At 37.1% G+C, this 24,584-nt stretch overlaps 1 protein-coding gene across 1 annotated transcript in view; it reads left to right on the top strand.

Annotated features, from left to right (window-relative positions):
- Positions 1-24,374, top strand: part of LOC139726027 (uncharacterized) — a 34,302-nt gene extending 9,928 nt beyond the window's left edge. The window contains exons 10-26 of the mRNA XM_071637108.1: positions 650-729; positions 2,178-2,418; positions 2,866-2,942; positions 3,471-3,520; positions 4,526-4,721; positions 5,321-5,431; positions 5,848-5,901; positions 6,992-7,015; positions 8,352-8,451; positions 9,038-9,158; positions 9,959-10,112; positions 11,425-11,544; positions 12,570-12,871; positions 14,141-14,218; positions 21,533-21,696; positions 22,751-22,867; positions 24,109-24,374. Of these exons, the coding sequence (XP_071493209.1) occupies positions 650-729; positions 2,178-2,418; positions 2,866-2,942; positions 3,471-3,520; positions 4,526-4,721; positions 5,321-5,431; positions 5,848-5,901; positions 6,992-7,015; positions 8,352-8,451; positions 9,038-9,158; positions 9,959-10,112; positions 11,425-11,544; positions 12,570-12,871; positions 14,141-14,218; positions 21,533-21,696; positions 22,751-22,867; positions 24,109-24,374 (2,255 nt within the window). The remainder of the gene's footprint in view (positions 1-649; positions 730-2,177; positions 2,419-2,865; positions 2,943-3,470; positions 3,521-4,525; positions 4,722-5,320; positions 5,432-5,847; positions 5,902-6,991; positions 7,016-8,351; positions 8,452-9,037; positions 9,159-9,958; positions 10,113-11,424; positions 11,545-12,569; positions 12,872-14,140; positions 14,219-21,532; positions 21,697-22,750; positions 22,868-24,108) is intronic.
- The last annotated feature ends 210 nt before the right edge of the window (positions 24,375-24,584 follow it).

Here is a 24,584-nt window from a genome sequence, read left to right as displayed (position 1 = left end):
ATGCCCCCACCGTCTCCTTGTTAGGACACAAAGATATTTGGATGTTTCATATTAAAGCTCGTAGGTATCATTGGCATATGGACTAAATCATTGATTCATAGTGTAATACTTTGTAAAGATTGAATTCTTTACCTTCATAAAGTGTGCGAATAATGCAAATATCAAACCACGTGACCTTCTCACACTTTTCTGTCTATCTATTGTCATTTTATTTCTAAAACTCTTGCATGATAAGAATCACTTATTCATTCATGTATTCATTTTGTTTAAAGCTTGTGATATTAGTCACCTGTATAATTCCATCTTTTCACCTGTACTTGGAATTCTAATTACATTTTATATTTCCTTTGGAGTTGCAGGTTTTTATTGCACCAAGTACTTCAGAATATACCACTGATAAGTTCTTGATGGGCAGTATGTGGGTTTTTGAAAATAAAAAAAATTGTCAAGCTTTAGAGTATGTAAAGATGATGAGGATGGATAAATGACCATACTCAAGAGAGATCTATCTCCTTGTTTAGTCAATCATGCAAAGAATTTGTTGTCATTGTTGCAAGGATATCACTGGTCTTTAATTAGCCAATCCTAAAAAGTTTTATTTGTCATTATTGCTATGGATATTACCAGTCTTTAATACTGTGGCTTACAGAGAGGGTACTGATTGAGACCAAGTTTGATGTGGAATCCTGCAGGCTGTGGTGGAAACATATCGACACTGTACAGGAGGAGGTGAGTGGAGATGATAGATAGATAGATAGATAGATAGATAGATAGATAGATAGATAGATAGATAGATGGATGGATGGATGGATGGATGGATGGATGGATGGATGGATGGATGGATGGATAGATACAATGTAGATAGATAGATAGATAGACAGAGAGATAGATAGATAGATAGATAGATGGATAGATAGATAGATAGATAGATAGATAGGTAGATAGATAGATAGATAGATGGATAGATAGATAGATAGATAAGATAGATAGATGAGATAGATAGATAGATAGATAGATAGATAGATGGATAGGTAGACAGATCGATTGATTGTTTGAATAGATACAATAGACTGGTATACAGAAAGGTGTAGATGGATAGAGAGATTGATGATAAATAAATGGATAGATAGATTGACAGATTTTGGTGGAAACATATCAACACTGTACAGTAGGAGGTGAGTAGAGAAGATATAGATAGATAGATGGATGGATGGATAGATAGATAGATAGATAGAAAGATAGATAGATAGATAGACAGAGAGATAGATAGACAGAGAGATAGATAGATGGATAGATAGATAGATAGGTAGACAGATAGATAGATAGATAGATGGATAGATAGATAGATAGATAAGATAGATAGATGAGATAGATAGATAGATAGATAGATAGATGGATAGGTAGACAGATAGATTGATTGTTTAAATAGATACAATAGACTGGTATACAGAAAGGTGTAGATGGATAGAGAGATTGATGATAAATAAATGGATAGATAGATTGACAGATTTTGGTGGAAACATATCAACACTGTACAGTAGGAGGTGAGTGGAGAAGATATAGATAGATAGATAGATAGATAGATAGGTAGATAGATAGATAGATAGATAGATAGATAGATAGATAGATAGATAGATGGATAGATAGATAGATAGATGGATAGATAAAGAGAGAGATGAACAGATTGTGGTGGAAACACATCAACACTACAGGAGGAGGTGTGTGGGGACTATAGAATGAGACAGACAGACAGGCATACAGAGACAGAGATTGGTAGATATAAGTATATGCATGTATAGAGAGAGATAGGAAGAAACTATAGATGATATATATTCATAAATATATCGAAATAAGTGTATATTTAAATAGAGAGATCAAGTTTCAGGGGTAGAAACATTATGTACAACTGTAGACAGGGTAAGAGTAAGGCGATGAGATAAAGAGGTTGGTAGGGAGAGGGAAGAAAAATACTAACAATAACATTTTCCTGCTGATATACAACATTTTGTACTCTTGTCTTCAGTGTTTTGTCAATTTGTTCTGTAGCTATTCTTTGGTTAGATGAAAAGACCTAAGTCTTTGCAAGTTTGAATTGAAGAAAGAAGCGTTCTTAATTCCGAGGAGAAGTGAGCAATATGAAGTCCTTGGCAAGTCATGGTTTCTCTTCTCTCACACAGACCCGAGAAGTCATCTCAAAGAAAATGAAGGACCGGTTTGACATGCTGACCGTTCCTCGCTCGGTCAGCCTCAATGACCTTTGCCACTCTCTGGCCATCAATCTCAACCTGACCAACGGCTCAGGCTTCTACCTGTGCAAGGCTCGAGAGGGTGTGACCATTGACCGTAGGATTGTCCTCAAGGATGCGGAGACAGGAGAGTTTATTGATGACTTCACACATGGCAAGGGGCCTAGCAAAGGTTAGCCTCCTTTCCAGGCTTTTGGACTCTCTATCTTCTTTCGTATTCATGGCAGAGAGTCAGAATGTCATCATAAACCCAGAACAAGCCAGTAAAGAAATAGTAATACAAAAGGAAGTTAAAATTTGAGCTGCATTTCTCAATTGCTTGTTTTTCCTTGAAATATGGAGAGACTATGTCAAAGGTATTGTAAACAAAAACTGTTTTGATGATGATAGTAATATTGATACAGATTAGAACATGACTTTGAATTGCAACTAAACCCATTAAATCTTATCTGATGTTGGGTTGTATTTCTTCTCTAAATTGCTATGAAATCAACAAATCTGTTTCATTTTTGAGGCATGTTGTCAGTGTATCGTGAGGTGTAAGAAATCGCAAGGATGATGCTTATTACATGAAATGTGTGTAATTTGTTTGTATCAACTTTATTTTGTTTTTACTCAGTGAATGTGAGGAGGATCCTAGGAGTCTCACTTTATGAAACTTTTGAGCTGAATCCATCCAATTATCCTCAGTATCAGGTTAGTATCAAACACAGGTGTTATCACAGTTTGAAATGTTTTGTCAGACTCATCATTCACTCACATGCTTTGAAACTTTGGTCAGGTTTGGATATTCATATCAGAACAGTCATGCTATTAACACTTGTAGATTTAGGTAAAATTAAAGTTAATGGAAATGTTAGCAAATTTTGAAATACAGGCATATTGAATGCTTATACATGTAGATGTATCTCAGTGTTTCCTTTGAATGTTATTGATATTTAACGATACTACCCGTCATGTAACTTGATTTTTGAATTTTACTTCCCAGGGATTGTAAGTATTGGTGTGCTCAATTATATGTGAGTTATTGTATTAAAAAAAAAAAATGATTCTTAGAATCTGGAATTAATGAATGCATTGTGTTCTGGAATCTATGAATGCATTGTATTGTGGAATCTATAAATACATTCTTGTATCTATGAATGCATTCTTTCTTTGAACCTATAAATGCATTCCTTTCTGGAATGTCTGACTATGTTCTTATTCTTCAATTTTCTCCTCTAGATTTTTGTTGAGAGTCCATCCAAGAACAAGTTGTTGAAGTCGGGTAGTATGTAAGTATGCAGTGGTGTGATGTCATGTTCATCATGACAGCAATATGTCCCAATATCTAATTTTATATGGAATAATTATTAATTGGGTGCAGGACAATAGCAGATGATCGTAACTTTCAGACAATCTGTAATAGCACTCATAATAATTGGAGGATTTTTTACTTTTCTATGTCGGAAGATTTTAATTGCTCTAGTTCCAATCATTATATTTTGTAATTTCGCCAAAACCTGTCAATATTACTGAAGCATAATGTGTCCAGGCTTGAGATACTTCCTGAGCAGTACTAAATTTCTATGTTGTGTTTTAGGACCTGTAACTTTTGTGTAGGGGCCTTGTGGTGAGGTTGTTGTACAATGTCTCATGTAATACCAGTTCATTAGCTGCAGTCACACTGGCAAAACTTCACAAAGTTCTGCAAGTTTTGCCAGTGTGGCCTCAAATTTCTCCATAGCTTCCCACTAAATCTAAGGAAATTTTCTTAAAGTTTGTGCAGTCTGAACACACACAACTAAAACTTGCAAAGTTTTTCACATGACCAGTCCACTTCTTGTCTGCAGTGCCTCTGAAGCGCATGCTCATTTGGGATGTATAAGTGTGCATTGTTTAATGTCACAATCATTAAATGTATTGTACATATTAAGTACCAGTGACTCAAACTTTGAGAACTGAAACTTCGATAAATTTGGCTGCTATCGTGACCAGACGAGCAAACTTCAGAAAGAGTTCTCAACATCAAACTTTGAGATGATGTGGCAGTGTGGCCACGGCTTGTATGAACTTCTAACAATAATGTAAAAGTGGATATTTTTGCGCTCAGCCATGTAAGATGAGTTTTAAGTTCTGCAGAATCAATACATCAACCACTGTGATGTATGGCAAGCATAAATATTAGCATGCTTTTATTTTCGCACTAGCTTCTAATTGCGCGAAATGCTTAAAAATTTCACACCACAAAAATGTTCACTTTTACAGTAATCTTCAAATCTCTTCCCCTGTTCCACCAGCTTCCTCTACCAAGTCTTCCCTGGTAACTCTCTCCAGTGGGAGGCCCTCTTCTTTAAGGCCTGTAAGGTGGGTGAGATGGACACTGTCCAGAAACTGGTGGTCTTCTTCCAGGACAAGAAACCTGGCTTCATTAACGCCAAGGAGAAGAAAACGGGGAATATCGGTCTCCACATGGCTGTTAGGAACGGCCACTATGTGAGTATCTACCCTTGACATATCACTAACACTTTGTTCTTTACTGTTGTCATGTCTACAGTAGGGAAATGATAGATCTACACACTTTATGGCAATGACAAACAGCATTTATGAAGTGCCATTTGTCTGTAAACAGTATTAAGACATGGCTGGCTCTCACACTGTACCATACATTATTCACAAAGTTGCTGAAAAAGACTTAACTTCATTTTGTTTGGAGTAGGCCAAAATAAACCATTTCAAGTTGATACTTGTGAATCTGATGTGAGATTTCTTTACAAGATTTTTTGCTCTCTTGCCTATGGAAATGTTCATTTTAAGAATTCAAAAGTCAAGAGATAACGGTTGTTCTGTAAAGTATAACAATTATTATCAGTTTTAATATTTACTGATATTTTTCTGTTTTAAAGCTGTAATTCATATTTGAGATGTTCAAATTTGAGTGAGGAGGTTTTGTAATGTATGACACATGAGATATGAGGTCTTGTTATGGAGTTCTGCATTATTTAGCAAACATTTTTGCTATGCTCCAACAGTTTCCAGCTTCTGAAAGTAATACTGTGTCTGTGTCTTCATGTCATCATCCTTTCCTTCTCCAGCACATTGCCCTCTTCTTGCTGGAGAATGGAGCCAAGATGGATGCCAAGAATGTTTCAGGTGCCACGCCTTTCTTCAGTGCGGTAGAAGGTCTCCACAAGGGGATCAGTCAGGTGGGTCACTTACTGGGGTCTGGAGACACTTTGATCAACCGTCCAGCTGGCTAACTGTTTGTTTTGTTTTGTTTTGTTTTGTTTTGTTTTGGTGTTTTTTTAAAGTGATAAACCAATACTGTAAAGGTGGAAATTTTCTGGACATATCACATAAAATGAAGTTGGTGCAAAAATGAAATTGTGTGAATTTTCTACTTGTTAGATGTAATAACATTTTATATCTTTGATTCAAGGTTTGTTAGTGTACATGTATATTGTAGAGATGTAACTGCTCTTTGTTGATTTCTGTGGCTTCTTGTGATTGTTTGGGATTACGTTTCCTTAAATGAGCAATTCCGTGTTTTATGACAGATATTTTACTTTGTTGTCATGAAGTACTTACAGAATTTCCCACATTCTTTTTTTCATACCTGCAGATGTTCCGTATCAGTGATGTTTCTGGAACCAGTTCATTTGCCAAGGATAACAAGGTGAGACTCTGACTAGTGATCTAGACTTAAAGGGACTGTACAGTACTGGTTGAAGTGGAGATTCATGTTTTAAACATTCCTAAGTGAGATAATGAAAAGCCTCTTATGAAATATGAAAGAACATGTAATTTTAAGACGGATTCAACGTTTATTTGATGAGAATTGGTTTTCAAATGGCTGAGATATCCAAAAAAAGTGATAATAATAAAAAGCGACATGACACAACTTTATTAGGATCTCTTTGTTTCATCTTGTTTTTGGATATCTCAGCCATTTCAAAACCGATTTTCATCGAATGAACTTTTGATACCCCTTAGAACTGCATGCTCTTTGACATCTCATAGAGTGGTTTCTGAATATCTCGCAAAACGCTAAAAGCTAAATCCTCACCTCGACCAGAAATGTACACACCCTTTAAACCAGCTCAGATTATGTTTGAAGCCACAAAGCATGTGACACCCATGTACTGTAAAACCAGAAATGTTTGCGTGCATTTTGATTCCACAAAATTTTCGAGAGCCAAGATTTGCAAAATTAAAAAGGCACACAAAAGTTCTTAATATCTACACTCTATGCACTGAATGCCAGTGGCAATTCACAAAAATTTCATGCAGCGAAAAAGGCTGTCGGCTCCATTTCGTGAAAATTTCATGCTACGAAAATATCTTGCTTTACAATATATCAATTCAAAGACTATAGCTAATTTACAATGGACAGAGTAGACTTTTTTAGTTACGAAGAATTTGTTTTAGTAATTTCGTTTGTATTTATTTTTAATTATTCTACCAACCTCATAATGAATTTATACTAGCAATCACTTTTGTTTCATGTGAGGAGAACTAAGACATCCATGGTAAATGATCATCATATATTCTCCACATTTTTCAATCACAGAATGGATAATTATTCCCATAAAAACGCTCATTTATGCATGTTATATGTCTTTATATGCACCTAAATTTATGTGACTTGTTCAGTTGTACAAGAAACCCCAGCAAATATTGATATTTAGGCTCTAAACTCTGGTATGTGTTAACAAACTTTTATACTGCTTCCAAATGCAAATTTCTTTTCCTTATTCATCTTATAGGGTCTTCATGGCAACTGCGCTCAGGTAATCATTATTAATACCTATTAGAGTTTATATCATCACAAGTTACAACATATCCTTGGTCCTGATGATTATTTCTGAAAATACAAACAAGGCATTACATAGACAATATGAATGCAACACAACAAACCCGACTCATATTATGAATAGTGTCTGGTATACCATGCATGATACTGGGGAGAGTGTTGAAAAGGAGAAGGCAATTGGTAAAAATAAACAAACAAACAAAACAAGTCTCAGGTGTAACAATATCACTGATTTCTACAGAAGAGACAGGGGTTCAAGTAACTCTCCCTCATTGACTGTAACCTGCAGGATATTAGTATGGATCAGCAAAAAAAAAAATAAATAAATAGATAAGAAATACGCACACACACACACACACACACACACACACACACACACACACGCACACACACAAACAAAAACAACAACAAAGCATTCTTTAGTAGGCTTATCACCATGTGCGCTTTGCTCAGGTACAATAGTCAACACTGCACACTGGCACTGGTCCAATGGTCCCTGTCCAGTAAAAATCACTGTCCAACCAGTAACTTTTTCAGGAATGAACCAGTAAAACATGGAATAACTGGGTACCTTCTGGTCTGACTGACAAGTCGGACCAGTAGAAAAAAATTTGGGTTACTGTGCAGTCCTGCAATAGTGTAAGACCCAGCTCGGGTTCTGTACATACAATGCAGATTTTGCTCTTCTTTCTTGACATTACATTTAGAATTCATCTTGTATTTATTATAATCTCTTCTGCAATATTATACTTAAATGATAAAGTTATACCTACTAAATGTTTAGATCTGCAGTGTAACAATGTATTCATGAATATTCAGAAAACATCTTATGTTGACAGAGATCTCATAATAACCCCCTGTTATCAAGAGTAATATGAAGTACAATGTACACACCATTAATATCAATACCGATGTAGTGATGGATAGGATGTATGAAATGTGTAGATTGTAGTGGACGTTGCAAAGAAATGATGTATTTGCAAACACACAAAATGTGTAGCAAATGATGAATTCCTAATATACCTGCCTTTTTGTTTCTAGCTTCTCATCAAGGAATATGGATGACTCATAAGAAGGTGAAAAAATATTAGAAGGAAAGTGTTCTTGTATTCATGATGACCTAAGATTTAAAAATAGACATGGTACATACTGCTAGTAGTTGAAGCCATTAAAAGTAGGGAATATCTAATATGTATACTGTGAAAATCTGTATGAAAGTTAAGAATATGAAACTTATTTAGATTGGAAATAGATGTAGAATTAATACAACTAATAGAATAAAGGTTGCTTGATGGTGCATTCTTTGATTTCAGCTTCTTGTGGAATGGAGTGCTAACATTTGGGCCAAGAATAAACTGGGCAAGTCAGCTTTTGATGTGGCAAAGAATGATGAGCAAAGGACAGAACTCATAGGTGAGTATTTAGTGCTTTATTTGTCCATTTACTTCTTTTTGTGATGTACACAAGCTGCAAAGTTTCCATAATCTGAAGGATCGTAGCAAAATATAATACTATTATGTAACGTATAATACTAAAGGTAAAGGTAGTCATGAGGTAGAATAGTATATATCAAGAGATTGTAATAAAAATCATGAGATGAGGATAATGTTGACAGTCAATATTTGATGTGTGAAGTAATGGATTATGTTAACTGATCTAAATTTTTAAGAATGGGAACTGTATTATAAGCATGTTGTTGGAGTTTGATTACCTGTTTAAGATGAGCTGAATTTGCTATAATATGCATTTCCCATAGACACTAGCGCGAGTATACTCAGGACTCGTCTTCAATTGGTTAAGATATGGCAGATTGTTCCTCTTGCAATTTTTTTTTTTTACACTAAAAAAACTATGTAGGCCTATACTTTTATGAGAGTTACGTGTGATGGTCTGAATCTGGACTTGGATGACCAAAACCTAATCAATGCAATACTTTTCAGTCATATCCTACATTTGATCTGATGGTATCTTATATGTTCCTTCCATTTTCTCCAATCAGGTTACTATGAACATCTACAGGCTGCTATTCCCAGGTTGATGAGGGGTGATATCGCCCTCTTGAGGCGGATGGTGGAAGATCACTTTGCTGGCATCAAAAAGTTTGCCAGTCTTCGTAGCAGGTTTGTGTATCTAGCTTTCTACAATATGGAGTAATTCTGCGATGCTATTCTTACATGTTTTGATTCTTCTGCTGAATGCTACTGGAATCACCAGAAAAGATTATCAATATGATGCTACAGTACAAATTGTAATACTGTATACGCCATATTTTTCGCGAGTCTAAATTTTTGCGAATCGGGACTTCCCAACAATTTCGCGAGTAGTTAAATTTGGCGATCGTGGAGGCCTGTATTGAAGGGAGAAGTGTACACGCGTACATCACATTCACATCGGGATCAGAGTTAATACATGTATTTTCCCGTGTCTTTAATTTCGCAAATAGCACCTGACTCGCGAAATTCGCGAAAATAAAACCCTCGCAAAATATTCGGCATATACAGTATATCATTGCGGGATTTAATATCCTTTCTGTAGTACTATGTTATTGGTGGAATTTGTTACTTGATTATTATGATTATGAAATTGTTATTTTGCTCCCTTTCATTCCTTTTCGTAATGATTCTGTTTGCATATAAAAGTCTGTATCAAGATTAACTGATTAAAAAAAGCCCCACCCGTACATTTACAATGTCTTTATGAGAAATTGTGACAAGTAACATAATAGTATTGAATGTTGAATAATGTTGCTTAAGGAAACCTAGTATTCAACTGAAATGTTGCCTACTCTGTAAATGAGATATTCCCTGCTATGCAATAGATTTTGACTTCCATTTTGTATTTGTTGACAGGGAAGTAAAATGTGGCTTATACAGCTGTATGTTGAGAAATTATCTCTGAAAAAAATTGTTTTACTTGTTAGATGTATCAATGGCAGTACACTGATCCACACGGCAGCTTACTTTGGAGTAATTCCAGTACTGAAGGTTCTCCTCAAGGAGCGTGTGGATGTCAACCTGCGTGACTACAAAGGGGCCACTCCACTACACAGAGCCAAGGACAAGCCCACCATACGGGTCAGTGCCAAGCAAACGTCCAATCAAACTCAGTTGCTATACCAGAAATATCTCTCTTTCACCTAGAAGTCCATTCCATCCTTTCATGGCAACAATTAGTTGATGAAGATTTCCAGAGTTGATTCTCTTGTCTGTAAGGTGATTTAAACTGGACTTGCCGGAATGACCACCTGTTTACAAGGGACACCGTATGTTATCAACTTTGTGAGCCACGTTTACGCGACCGACTCAGTCTATGGCTAGCCAACTACACATGTTTTATTACGGTGCACAGCTGCACACAAACTAACAAATGAATAGCAATACAGTGCACTCCCGTTATAACGAACACGGTTATAACGAAATTTCGTTATAACGAAGTAAATCTTCTGGTCCCAAGATTATCAGCATTAAAGTCTGTGGTAAAAAATTCGCTTATAACGAACACGGTTATAGTGAAATTTCCGTTATAACGAAGTCTTTTCCGAGTGCCACAGACAGAGAAAAACAAAAGAAATGTGCTCCGTTATAACGAAATGCGAATTGCTTTCGAAAATACCTAGCGGAACAAGCATTTATAGCATCTGTGCATGGGTGAACGCGTCACACCACTGTGTGTTCGCTCCTTGTGTCACACACAGTTTTTGAGGGGAACTTGCGTTTATTATTGTGATACAGTTATCCCATCACATTTCACATAGCTTTCCAGTGTATGATGAGTATTCAGTAAACAGAATACGATATACAAATATACTTGGTTTCCTTGTTTTCGTTATATATTGTATTTGTTCAAGTTATAACGAAATTTCGTCATAATGAAAGAAAACTGCCGGTCCCGAGCATTTCGTTATAACGGGAGTGCACTGTATCTGTACATTCAGAGCAACATAGCCACATAAAAATTCACATCACAGCAAAGTTTGCAATCTTCTGTACAACTCTGATGCACTGCATTTCTAGCATGACCACTTCCCATCTAAAAAGTTACTATGGTTTCGAAAAAAAAACTGTTCTCACAAAACGCTTGTTGTCTCAGAATGGATATGTGGCAGATGGGATTTGTACCACGGCACACAAAGAGTTATAAGGACTAATTGTCCACAAGGGACAGCTACTATGTATCAAGATAAACCACCTGCCCACAGGGGCAACTTGTCCACAAAGACCATTTGTCCTTAAAGGTTCATTCTCTTTCAAGCACTTTGCTTAATGGTAGACCTGTGTAAACGGACTGGTTTGGCATGAAGATTGTCAATGTTTTATCTGTTCCATGTAGTGATTTTATGTACAGGTTTAACCCCTGTCTAATTTTCTTCCTCATTTTAAATGACAGCTGCTGCTTGAGAATGGAGCCATGCTGAATGCCATAGACTCCGAGGGAAACACACCGCTACATGTCAAGTGCTTCGGGGAGGCAGGCAGACCCACTCAGATGGAATGCATACAAGAACTTGTGAGTGGTGGGGTGGTGTGTAAGGGTGTGGCGGTTGTGAGGTGGTGTGGTGAGGTGGTGTGGTGAGGTGACCTGGTGTTGTGGTGATTTGATGGTGTTGTATTGTGGTGGTGATGTGGTTGTGAGATAGTATGGTGGTGTACTGTGGTGGCAAGACAGTGTTTTGTTTTTGCTGGTGAGATGATGTTGTGGTGGTGTGTTGTTGAAATGGTGGGGTGGTATGGCAGTGTAGTGGTGAAGTGATGAGATGATGTGGTGAGGTGTGGTGGTGTGGTAGGCTGGTGTGGTGGTAATGTGGTTGTGTGGTGTTGACAATGAGGTGATGTAATGGGGTGTGTGGTGATCATGGTGGTATGTGGTAGTGTGATGGTGAGGTGGTGTGGTGACTCTGAGGTATGGTGGTAATTATTTGTTGTGGAAGTGTGGTAGTGCGGTATGTGGTGAGGTGGTATTGTGATGAGGTGGCATTGTGAAGAGGTGGAGTTTTAAGTACCTGCTTAAAATCTTAGTCATCAATCCATTCAGGCCACAAACATGGACTTGTGATTGCAATACTACTGTTTAGTAGCAATAGGCAGCAAGATTTTAGGATGTTTTTTGCCACATCCACTTGCAGTCATCATTACTCATTAGCTCTAAAGATGGCTGTGATCACTTTCATCTTGCAACCATGCTAAAATGAGAATGACTGGAGATTTATAGTGAAGTACATTGTAGTTATGAGTCATGGTTCAAAGGCCAAAGTTTGACATTGTAGTCAATTAATGATTCTGTGATGAGGTCATAGCTGATGCGAGGGAAAGCAATGGTGACTTTTTGCCCACCAAGTCAGGGGATAGTCTTAGTGACAAAAGTAAGCCGCTGTCAGTAAGTGGATTTTCTAGTGAAATTTACAGACAAGTTTTGTGGGAATGAACTGAATGCTCTAGAAATAGATTGGCAACTTACAACAGGGTACATAGGCACATCAAGAAAAAAAAAATGAACCATCAATTTATGATTTATGATGTTTTCTATCCTGGCAGCTGTCAGAGAACATCAAGCTCACACATCGGAACCACAAGGAGCTGATGGCCATCCACTGCTGTGCCATGCAGGGCCGCATCGACGCCATCCAGGTCCTGTTGGAGCTGGATACGGCCAAAGAGGGCGCCATTCGTACCAGCCTGGAGAAAGAGGACCCCAAGTCGCCCCCCTCCCTGCCCCATCTGGCCCTGGCCAATGACTTTCTGGAGTGTGGAGAATGGCTGATAGAGCAGGGATTCACATTCAAGGAACATGAACAGGACATCCTGGTACATCGGCTACTCACAGAACAGATCAAGAGGTGAGAAATTGAAAGGTCACTGCACTTTTAGAGGTCAAAGGTTGAACTCGTCAACGAATATATCCTGTCACTAACAGAGCAAAGATATCACCGTAATGGGACATATTAGCAGGACACATTAGCAGGACATCTTGGTACCAAAGGTACTTATGGAGCATAGTGCAAGGTGAAAAGGTCACAGGTCAGTGCACTTTTGTGTAGGTCAACACACTTTTTTGCTCTTACAGAATGTAAATCATTCAGAATGTGTGAATGACAGCCTGTAGTGATCTCAATCCACAAAGCATTTTTTTTTTGTGGCAGGGAAACACTTTGGTGCATGTGGCATGTGGTTGAATTCCCAAAAAATGTGTCTACTTATTATATCTATTGTAATCTATCTTTATCTTTCTTGTCTTATAAATCGCTACAAGTGGAAAAAATAAGCATGTCATTCATAAATTTGGCAATTATGGATCAACCAGTTGAGCAAGGTCAGGTTAACCTGTTGAAGATGAGTCCTGAGTATACATGTACTCGGGCAGGTGTCTATTGGAAATGCGTGTTGTAGTAAAATCAGTCCATCCTCAATGGGTTAACACTATCTGTGCCAGAGACTGTAGACAATGTGTAGGGTTGGGGGTACCACGTGTCGTCACCCTAAGAGACTGTAGACAATGTGTAGGGTTGGGGGTACCACGTATCGTCGCCCTAAGGATCTGTAGCTTGTTTATTTTAAAAATATAACACAAATCTGCCTAATTCTTACCTCAAATATGCCATAAATACTTTAGTTTTGAATGTCGTGACCGTCTCGTTGATTATGAATCTCCGTTTTAAAATAGCGCAATTTTAGTGCGTGCGTTTTGTTTTCTTCGCGCAGCTAAAAAGGGAACCTTGCGATCGGCACCCCCTCCCCTCCATAGGTATACACATGAATTTCACAGCATAGGTAATACACATGAATTTCACAGGCCATAGGTAATACACGTGAATTTCACATCCATGCGTCGTTACTGAGCAGATGTGTAATTTTTAGCTTGGTTTGTTTGAGTTTGATTTTCGTTTCTTCGTTTTTATTGTCTTTATAGCTAATGACACTTAATCCCGCGCGTACCTTTTCGTTCTATACGCAAACAGCCATGATACGCAGGGTGCCGATGGGAAGGTGCCCTGCCGATCGGTGGTGCCCCAACCATACAATGTCATGGGGTTTTCTGAGCCAATCAGCACTCCAAGCACATAAAGGGTTAAGTCTTATTCCTTGTATTTGTGTGTATTATCATGTAGCAAACAGAGACTGGACATCATGCGCTTCCTGTTCAAACATGGAGCAGACCTGGACCAGCGATACGCAGGAGGAAATACGTAAGTCGGCCTTCTTTACATCTCACCTTACATTACTCCTCATATACCCCAGGTTTCTTCACCCTTTAACAAGACAGATATATCCCACCTTAATACCCTCATAGAATTTATATCCATACCCAATCATGAGTGTCCATATACATTGCTGACATTTACCGGTATACTGGTATTTATGTATTCAAAAATCTTCACAGAAAATTGTGATTCATTGGTGTATTGCTCAAGTGGTACTTAGCACGCGTTCATCATCAACTCACATAACTTGATATTTTATAAATGCATACCATGGTTTATGAAGACATGAATTTAGGATATAGAAAAACCTGATACAAGTAATACATTTCACACAAATATTAGTTCCAAGAACTAATGCTGTCACCTCTGCGTGCCAGGAAATTACTCCTTAGACCCACATAGTTGCATATTTGTTGGACCAAGAAGATAAGAGAGGTTAGTGGTTAGTATGTTCTTGGTTATGTATCTATTTCCACTCACTGATGACTTTTTGTAATGTAAGCAGGTCATTTGATTGTGATGCTTTTAGCAACATATTGATAAATTCCTATAACATAACTATTTTGTATAGATGCATACTTAATGAGTGGTGATTAATCAGTATCTTCTCATGTAGATGAATCTTAATTTACCAATGGAGTTAGAGTTCAGTTTTGATTCATTTAAGATTAAATTAGATTCTTTTATTCATCCATTTATGAGAAATGCATGGAAAGTACTTCTAAGACAAGATTCAACTTGACATTCCAAAAACAAAATGGTCCCGATAAAATTACAATTTAATCCTAACTAGGCCGAGGCCGCCCCTCTCCCCAACGTTCTGCGCGATATATTGCTATAGCGAAAAGCTATTGCCGCGACGTTTCATGACTTTTTTCTTTCTAGCTCTATCATCTACCAAAATAGCCTGGCCTAGTTAGGGTTAATATATCAATTATGTTACTGTTAATAGAAACTGACACAAATTCAAAAGAAATCAAAGTAATTGTATGGCATCAGATTTACTCCTAAATCAACCTTACCCCACCCTTTGCTCTGACTAATGTCCACATATCCCTTTCACGGTTTACCAACTTGTATTATGGGCACAATTTGTGATAATGATTAGATTACATGTAGGTGTAGCTAGTGCTGAGAATGATGTGAAATGTTTTACTATGAAATATTACATTATTTTGCCCATTGAAGAAGCTGTAGTATAATGACCAACAACTTTGTAGTATTTGCTGTGTAAAAGCTTGTTTGAAACATTTCATGCAATTTTGGAAATAGTGATGAAAATCCATATTGCATAATATTGGTGTGTTTGTGTGTGTATTTATATGAAGTATATTCATTTCTAATCAACAGAGTATTGTAACTTCATGCTATATCATTGGCAAAGTGCAGTGCAGCAGAGGAAAATCACTAATTTAAAACTATTTAATCAGCTTTACATGATTTATATTTGACATCCAAAGGCTGAAGAGTGAAACTAATGAATGATAGTCAATCTAACTCTGATTATTATTGTAATTACTGATTGTTATGGTAATAATCAACATTTTTATTAGCTCCCTTGTGGAGACATCCATTATGAGCTCCCTCGTGGAGACATTATATTAGCATAACACTGAATATTTTATAACAGTGTTTGATTTGATTAAAATTTATTATGGTCTGATTTGATTTGTCTGGGGCATTTTTATTCTTTTTTTTTAAATAGGATCCCACTTTTTTATATAAGCACAACAGCAACGATCTAACTCTCTCACCCTAGAGTGCAGGAAGAATGTGAAAACATGGAAGAAAAGTGAATTGAATCGAGAGTGTACTTTTGATAAATAAACTGATGTTTCATAGCCCATTGTATAAAGAAACCTCCAGCGTTGTATAAAGTCTGTGGGAATTTCAGAATTTTGTTTAAAATGTGTTAAAAGAAGCTGACAGAATGTTTGCTGTAAATAGACAATGAGAAAGAAATCCTCTAAAGTCTAGATAGTGGCAAGTATTATTAAGTAATATATTAACTATCTTTTACAACAGTCTGCTAATGAAGACCATGAAACAAATCTGTGGGACTGGTAGAAATCATTGTTTTAAATGTAACTTTTTGTGTAATTTGATTCTCAAACTTTCGGTCTTCAAGCTATTTTTGTAAATCCGCATTACCTCCATTTACTTTACCTGATATTTTTATGCCTCCGCCACGAAGTGGTGCCGGAGGCATTATGTTTTCGGGTTGTCCGTCCGTCCGTCCGTCCGTCCTTCCGTCCGTCCGTAATGAATTTTGTGGACAGGGTAACTATCAAAACCTTTTGAGGTAGACTAATGAAACTTGGCATGTATGTGTATTAGGGGGTGAAGTTGTGCCTATCAACTTTTGGGTGCACATGCTCAAGGTCAAAGGTCAAAAGGTCAAGGTCAAATGCTTGAAATTGCACTATTTCCCCCATATCTATGCAATGCCTGAAGATATTTTCTTGAAAATTAGTGTATACATGTATTACCCAATTAAGATTCTTTGGTGAAAGTTTGGGGTCATGAGGTCAAAAGGTCAAAGGTCAAAAGGTCAAGTAAAATGTTAAAATTTCACTTTTTTCTCTGTATCTTGGAAATTGTTCAAAGTATCTTTATGGAACAAGCCATACATGCATGTACTGACTGTCAGTAGTTAGCTAGGGAATTTGAGGTTCATGGGGTCAAAGGTCAGGGGTCAAAGGTCAAGGGCAATACTTCGAAATTTTACTATTTTCCTTATATTTATGCAATGCCAGCAGGATTATTTTTTTAAAACTTAATGTATGCATGTATATTACCCACTAGAGATTCTCTGGGATTTTTTTTTTTTGCCAAGAAGGTCAAAGGTCAAAAGGTCAAAGATCAAGTGAAAGTGCTGGACTTACTACTTTTTCCATATCTCGGAAGCGGCTCAAGTAATCTTTAAACTTAGTACATATTTATGTATGTTCTGCCTGACAGTGATTCTCTTAGGAATCAAAGGCCAGATGAAAATGATAACAATTTACTGTTCAATACAGAAATTGCACTTTTTCTCCATACCTTGAAAATTACTCAAGTGCGTAAACTTATGAAAGGGTCAAAGTCGAAGTTAAAGTACATGCTCTCCTATTCATCCAATTAAACATAGGTCAAGGAAGGTAAACATTCGATGCATTTGTGACAAACATGTCATTTTAATATTTTGCCAATTTTGTGAAAATGTAATCACACATTGTCCACATGTACTATAGACCTATTAGGAGAATCGTGCATTATGGCGGAGGCATACCAGTCGCCATAGCGACATTTCTAGTCTTGTATGGATCGATTAATTAAAAATCTTAAAATAGTTTTTTCGTTTAGTTGCCAAATTTTTTAGTTAAAACATACCAGTATTAATCCGTAGTAATATCTTGTAGAAGTTTTGTTCCCTAACCCTAGCTGTCACAAGGGATATCGATGCTGTAGTAGATTCGAACTTAATCGTAAGATATCTTCTTTTGTCTTTCTGGATCAGTAAGTTGCTGTCTAGTGTACAGTAACAGCACTCCTACGGCTAAGCACTGCATCTGGTATTCACAAGCTTGCCTGCATATGCTCACCTAAGTTTTTATAGAAACAATATTTTCTTTTAATCCCTGCCATTTAAACACCTAGAGACTGCCCATGGTAAACCCTGTATGACATCTTTAGTGGAACATTTATAAAAACAGCAATTTTATGCTTTCTTTACAATTTCCCCAAAGCATTAAACTTTTGTTTATAATGTATGAGTGTTTGCAGATCTTTGTGCTGTCAGTGTTACTGAATTGTATTTAAATTGTTAATTTCCATGCCCCCCCCCCCCCCCCCCGAAACAGTTATTTAATTCTTGAAGTGTTTATTGATGTCTGTGCAATCAACTTATTGGAATGTATTAGTTTGCTTTGTGATATGCCCTGCTTATATATCTGTTTCTGTCCACTTAACAATTTTATTTTGTCTGTACATGCATATGTTTTCTTTTGTTCTCCCGTCTTATTGTCATACTGCATAGATATATTGTGTATTGTTTCCTTTTCCAGCTGTGCTTAAGCTGTATGTGATGGTGGCAGTTTTTCTGAAGTTTTGCAGAATTTTTGCTGATTAGTTTTCAGTGCAAATCAAATTGATCACATTTACAAATCTACATCCCCCACTTTATAGATCAGAGTTAAATGAATAGAAAATTGCGAATGACGCGTACAATCTAATGTCCATGTCGCCACTGTGAACGCTTCCTAGTATCTTACCTCAGTGCAACATACTGAAAGGCTCTGTATGTAACAAGAATGTTGACAAAGTTTTCATGAAGAAGAGGAGACTCCAAGATTTCAATTTTCTCCATACTCATTTTATTTGTAAATCTTGTACAGTTTTGCCAATGTGGAAGGCTTTGTTTTTACCAACAATGGCAATGATTTATTTCCATTTGTAATATCTTGGTTTTGGGGTCATAAACTTCATATTGATATTAACATCTTGTCAGGGCCCAGGGGTTTTATATTACTCCTCTTAAGATTAAATTTGTTTTGTTATTGTTTTAAATCAAGTTACTGAACCTTTCATATCATATCAATACATTGCACTGAAACTTACAAACATTTAGACTCAATTCCCTTTGTGAATGGATGCAAACTCATTGATCCTTCCTGGTAGTCATAAACCAAGTTCATCGCACTTTTTATCCTCTCCTGCTTTATGTGATAATCAGTGCGTTTGATGTCTCCCTGTCTGATATCTCTTCATTTTAAAGCCCTTTGCATTATGCAGCTGGAATGATGACTCAAGTAGTCAGGATGAATGCGTAAGACTTGCTTGCATGCGGATAAATCTTGGCTCCTCCTTCTCTACTTCTGATCTCTTTCAAGAAAAAAAAAATACTTTAAAAAAACCCATTAAATGAAGTTACGGTCTTTTGCAGGCACTTGGCATGGACTGGTTTCCGTCCTCTTCCTCTTGAATTTGCATGATTTTTCTCATCATCATCATCACATTTTTGTGTTTTCTCCCAAAGTTTGTCTCATCTTGTCATGTTTCGGTATCATGGTGGTGTCAGATTTGCTCAAAGACCTGGGGGGCATTTCATGAAGGAACTTGTCGGATGAAATGTCCGACGAGTCAATTATATCCGACAAGTTTTGAGAAATTCTTCAGTCTGATTGGCTGATTTCTCTGAACTTGTCGGATATAATTGACTTGTTGGACATTTTATCCGACAAGTCGATTATATCCGACAAGTTTTGAGAAATTCTTTAGTCTGATTGGCTGATTTCTCTGAACTTGTCGGATATAATTGACTTGTTGGACGTTTTATCCGACAAGTTCCTTCATGAAATGCCCCCCTGATAACGTGGGGATACCATAGGGGGGAAGGCTGGCCCGATTCAATCCCTGTAACAAAGTATGTACAGCTTTATCACTGCTCACTGTGCAAGTATGCACACAGCCAAAGACTTGACACTGAAGTTGAACCTTTCACATAAACATAATACATGCTTCTATGCAAATATTGGCTGACAGGCAATTCTGTTTTAGCAGGCCTTTGTTAGGAGTTGTTTTTTCATGTACCGTTCCCCGGTGGGTTTGGGATGAAGATCAATATTTAATTGGGCCTGCCTTCTGTCCCCATGCTGCTGGGTCTTTAACCATATGTCATACATTCATAACTAGACTCTAACTGGTGAATAATTTCCATGAAATCCGAATGATAATCTAATGTACTCACCGTCTAAACCCCATCTAAACCCCATCTAACCTCCCATTGGGTTATAACTTCCAACAACATTAATATTTGCCTTGGCTTGTGAATTTTTAACTCTTGAAAAGTAGATGTTTTGTTAGTTCTAGGCTCTGCAATCTTCCATTTAACTCCCATAACTACCCTTCTTCCCCACCCCCACCCCCATTTTAACTCATCTGAACCAAATTTTTGACAGACTTCTGTTGTTCTAAGTGTGTATGATAACAAAAAAGAAATTTCATGGTATGACCTTGGCTATTAACTGGTTTTCCCGTCATCCATTCTAATCCACCTGGTGTGAAATCATTAACAGTCAAAATGAAAATAACTTTGATAGTGAGACAGATTGTAGGTGTGAGGACTCATCTGAATATTTAATACTTTGGTACAATTGCATACCCATGATTTAGTCCATATGTGTATGGACTTTGTTTAATATAATTTCACTATCATGACAAGGAATGGAGCAGTATGTAAGCTGCATTAGTTGAGGCTTGTGATATTTGGTCTTCTTTAGCTTTATAGTCTGTACACAAACATGATGTGATAAAAAAAAAAGAATGCAATAAACTGAGGTGCATGCATCAGATACTGTAGAAACATTGAGCATGAAATGAAATGATAAGCTATGGAATAATTTGACAGAATGAACACAATGGACTGGATATGATTTCAATATAACAATTTTAGAATGTATATAGGGATTTGAAAGCATAAGACAGTGAAGTATAGACACGAATATGATATGTGTATAATATTTAATATATCACACAGTTGAAGAATTAAGTATTGGTAAGCAGAAATGAAGATGATTGTAATAGGCCTACAATTGAGTATAGTTACCTGCTTGGCAGATGTGTTTGTTGCTTGGGTTGTGTTGTGTTGTTCTCTGTGGTGGGATGAGGGGGAATCATGTAAATCAAGTTTACTGGGACGGATGGTGAGTACTGTGTTATGGTGCGTGTTTGGTAGGGTTTGGGTATGGTGGTGGCTTGCAGGTGTGGGTTGATTGTTCATGTATGATTTTATGGTATGGAAAGACACAGAATTTCTTGGTGGTGAGGTTAATGAATTGAAGGTGGCTTTATCAGTAAAAGTTTTTTTTTTTTTAATTTAAAGTACCACATATATACTGAAATGATATATATCAAATATAGTTATGATCTGATTGTAATGTGTTTTTAATGGGGAGGTTATTACAGCCACAAAAAAAATAGCAAAATGTTACTTTTGTTATCCAGTCAAAAGTCTTGCAGCCACATTGAATGAATGAAGAATCTTAAGATCCAAGAATGAGAGTCTTCCTCATCCTGAGAGGTGCTTATATGGTTGTAAGAATTTCAAGTGATGTAGAAGAGTTTTCATCATCATCCAAACTTTCCTCTAGACATCGTCTTTGTAAAGGGAAAATCTTGAACCAAAGTTGAATTTCCAAGTAAATGTCCTTGTGTGATCAATGTTGAAATCATGCAAAGGCTTAAATGAGATCACTTTGCATTGTTTCATGCATGTAGTGCCTATTATAACTTGCAGCACTGTGACCTTTGACCCCTCAGACCAGTCCATTATGCAGCGGGGATGACAGGACCAACAGATATCTTGGAGCTCCTTTTGGAATACGGTGCTGACATTGACTCAACCAACGAAGATAACTGCACACCCCTCTTCTTTTCCACACAGTCCAACAACTACTACGCTGCCAGTGTCCTCCTCAATGCAGGTCTTTAAAATGATTCCCTTTCTTGATACTCCATGCATTTCACAAATTTAGTGAGTTAACTGACATTTGTGAAATTAATATCTCGTGAACATATTGCCTCCCCCCCCCCCCCCCCCTCCTTCCCATAATACAAATGCTCTGTGTATTATCTTCCTGGTTGAATATCACCAAATTTTCACCTGAAAAGGGATGATACCTATTTTTCAGTACATCATTTCGTTTTCGATCATGAAATAAACCACTTGCAAAATTGTCCCATTTTGTAAAATGTATAGCATCAATCCTTTACCATATTTTTATTTTCATATCCAAAACATACTGTAATAGTGCAAAGATCCCACATGTACCTTTCCTGTGATCCACTGATGTGTCTGATGTTGGTAATAGACATGATAATATCCGATCACATGAGAATCTTTACTATAGATATGAAAGAGAATAACATCTGTGATAATTTAAATGGTTTTATGAATGCTGATAATTTTGCAACAGACTATTAAAACACTTAGAGTGGTGACAATATGTTTTTTTTTTTTTTCAAGTAACTGAATTGGAAATGTGTTGAAGGATTGCAAAATTGGGATGGTGCACTGTAATAGTAGATGAGACTTTTGTCTTTGGAACAGAGGTCCTGAGTCCATGTCCTATTAAGTGCTTAATGATAATAATAATAATAATATGAACACTTGTAATGCGCCGGTATCCATCATGAATAGATGCTCATGGGGCAAGAAAGAGAGGCAGAGAGAAAATACCAGTGAAAAAATGTATGAGAAAAAGAATAGAGGAAATGTTACAAAAAAGCTTGTCTAAATAACCAGGTTTTAAGTGAGCTCTTAAACTCACTTAGAGAAGACAGATTGCATCCTTATAGACAAGATTTTTTACACAAGAAGTCCCTTTCACCACAGGTATTGGGATTCTTGGCAATGCTGGGGTAATGATAACGGCAGGGCTTTCTGGTAGAACAATACCAGAACTGAAGAGGCTATCCTGGGTACATAAGACCACATCTTATTTATGGATCATTGATTCTCCTACCGTCATCCTACAGGTGCCAACGTCCGTCACAAGAACATCCAGGGTCTGACTGCCTTTGACTGTATCATTGACTTTGATGAGTGGCTGGAATGTGGCTTCTTTACTGATGAGGTGAAGGCCAGATTAAAAGGTATGTTACCATGGAAACAATGTGTTGCTATGGTGATGCTGGAGCCAGTCAGAAGTAATGACTTCACATTTCCCCCATGTATAAAGTTATCATTTTATTATGTGTTTAGAATACTTTGCTTAGTGTTTTCTCATTGTATTTGAATGATTTGGGTGTAAGAAGTTCTGCTTTGTACTAGCACCTTGAGAGTAAAAAAAGATGATGTCGAATAGAAAGAATGAAAATAAATTAATTACCAGAAGTTAGATAAAAGACCAGAATCATTATCTTATTTAGGAATTCTGTATTCATCTCATCAAAGCTAATATTTAAAGATTGATATGAATTTTATCAAACTGTTGATTATTTGAAATAAATCAACCCAAACCTAATTGAATGCATGAGAATGAGGACTTTGCATTGATTAGTTGATTGATTGATTGATTGATTGATTCTTGAAAAATTTAACCTCTCTGTGATGTGTTGGTATAATCTCCCGAAGGCTTTGACTCTAACAAGATCTTAGCATCCTCAGGCTTGCATCAGACAAGGTTACATGACAAATGAAGCAGTGTTTTGAATATAAGTAGACTCAGAATCAGGCTGAAGTGTATGGCTGTTAACCTCTTTCATAGATACATAAAAGAAAGCTTTAATTTAACCTGTTGAGGATGGACTGATTTTGCTACAACACACATTTCACATAGACACCTGCCTGAGTATTCTCAGGACTCGTCTTTTATGGGTTAATACACCTGCTTCACTCATGTATGTTTGTGCAGTGTACTTTGGGTGGATGAGGATGATATAAAAGGGAAGGATTGGAGTTAAGGGATCGAATAGTTTTGGTTGAGACCTAACGTAGGGTTTCTAACATTTTTTTAATGAGATCATGAGAAACCTCAAGTGAGATATGAAAGAACGTGTCATTTCAAGAGGGATTCAATGTTTATTTGATGAAAATTGCATTTGAAATGGCTGAGATAGCCAAAACAGACCAATCGTAATAAAAGGTGGGACCCACCTATTATTAGGATCGCTTTGTTTTACTTTGTTTTTGAATGTCTCAACCATTCCAAAACTGATTTTTCATCTGATGAATTTTGAATTCCTCTTAGAATGGTATGCTCTGTATTATTTCTGAGTGGTTTCTTGGTATCTCTCAAAAAAGTTACAAGCCCAAATCCTCATATCTCCACCAATACTGTACCATCCCTTTAAACTTTGTTGAATGTCTTTCTGTCTTTGGATACACCTTGCAGCTCACAGCTTGAAACATGCTAGAGACTTGGTGCGAGCCATCACCCAGAAGGTACGAGGCACCCATCGTAAGGGGCTCTTTGCCCAGGCTGCCCTCAGGGCCAACCGAGAGAAAGGGGCGGTCGCCCAGCACCCTCCCCTCTCTGCCTCCCTGCCCAACCAGCGATCCCTGGCAGGGGGTGGGAATTTGAATAACAGCCACCCCAGACTGGGGCAGGGCAGGGTCCCTCTCCCTCCCCTCAAGCCTAGAAACTTCTTGATGCAATAAGGCTGTAAGTACAGCATCTTGGAGATGACAAGATCAGTAACATCTCTGGACTCATATTGCTTCTTTGATAGGATGTGCTCAGCTGGATTGTAGGAAATAGAAACAAGATGTACAAGCAAGATTTGATGACTAAATAACAAGAAGTGTGTTTTTTCTGCTCTCATTAAAGAAAAAGGAACCTATGTATTAAGTGTTATATAAATATAATTT

This window comes from Diadema antillarum, unplaced genomic scaffold (genome assembly GCF_040938485.1).
Source record: "Diadema antillarum isolate AM-2024a unplaced genomic scaffold, OU_Dant_1.0 seq00000076_RagTag, whole genome shotgun sequence".
In the NCBI taxonomy this organism is placed as follows: Eukaryota; Metazoa; Echinodermata; class Echinoidea; order Diadematoida; family Diadematidae; genus Diadema; species Diadema antillarum.
This window is presented reverse-complemented; position numbering and strand designations above follow the sequence as displayed.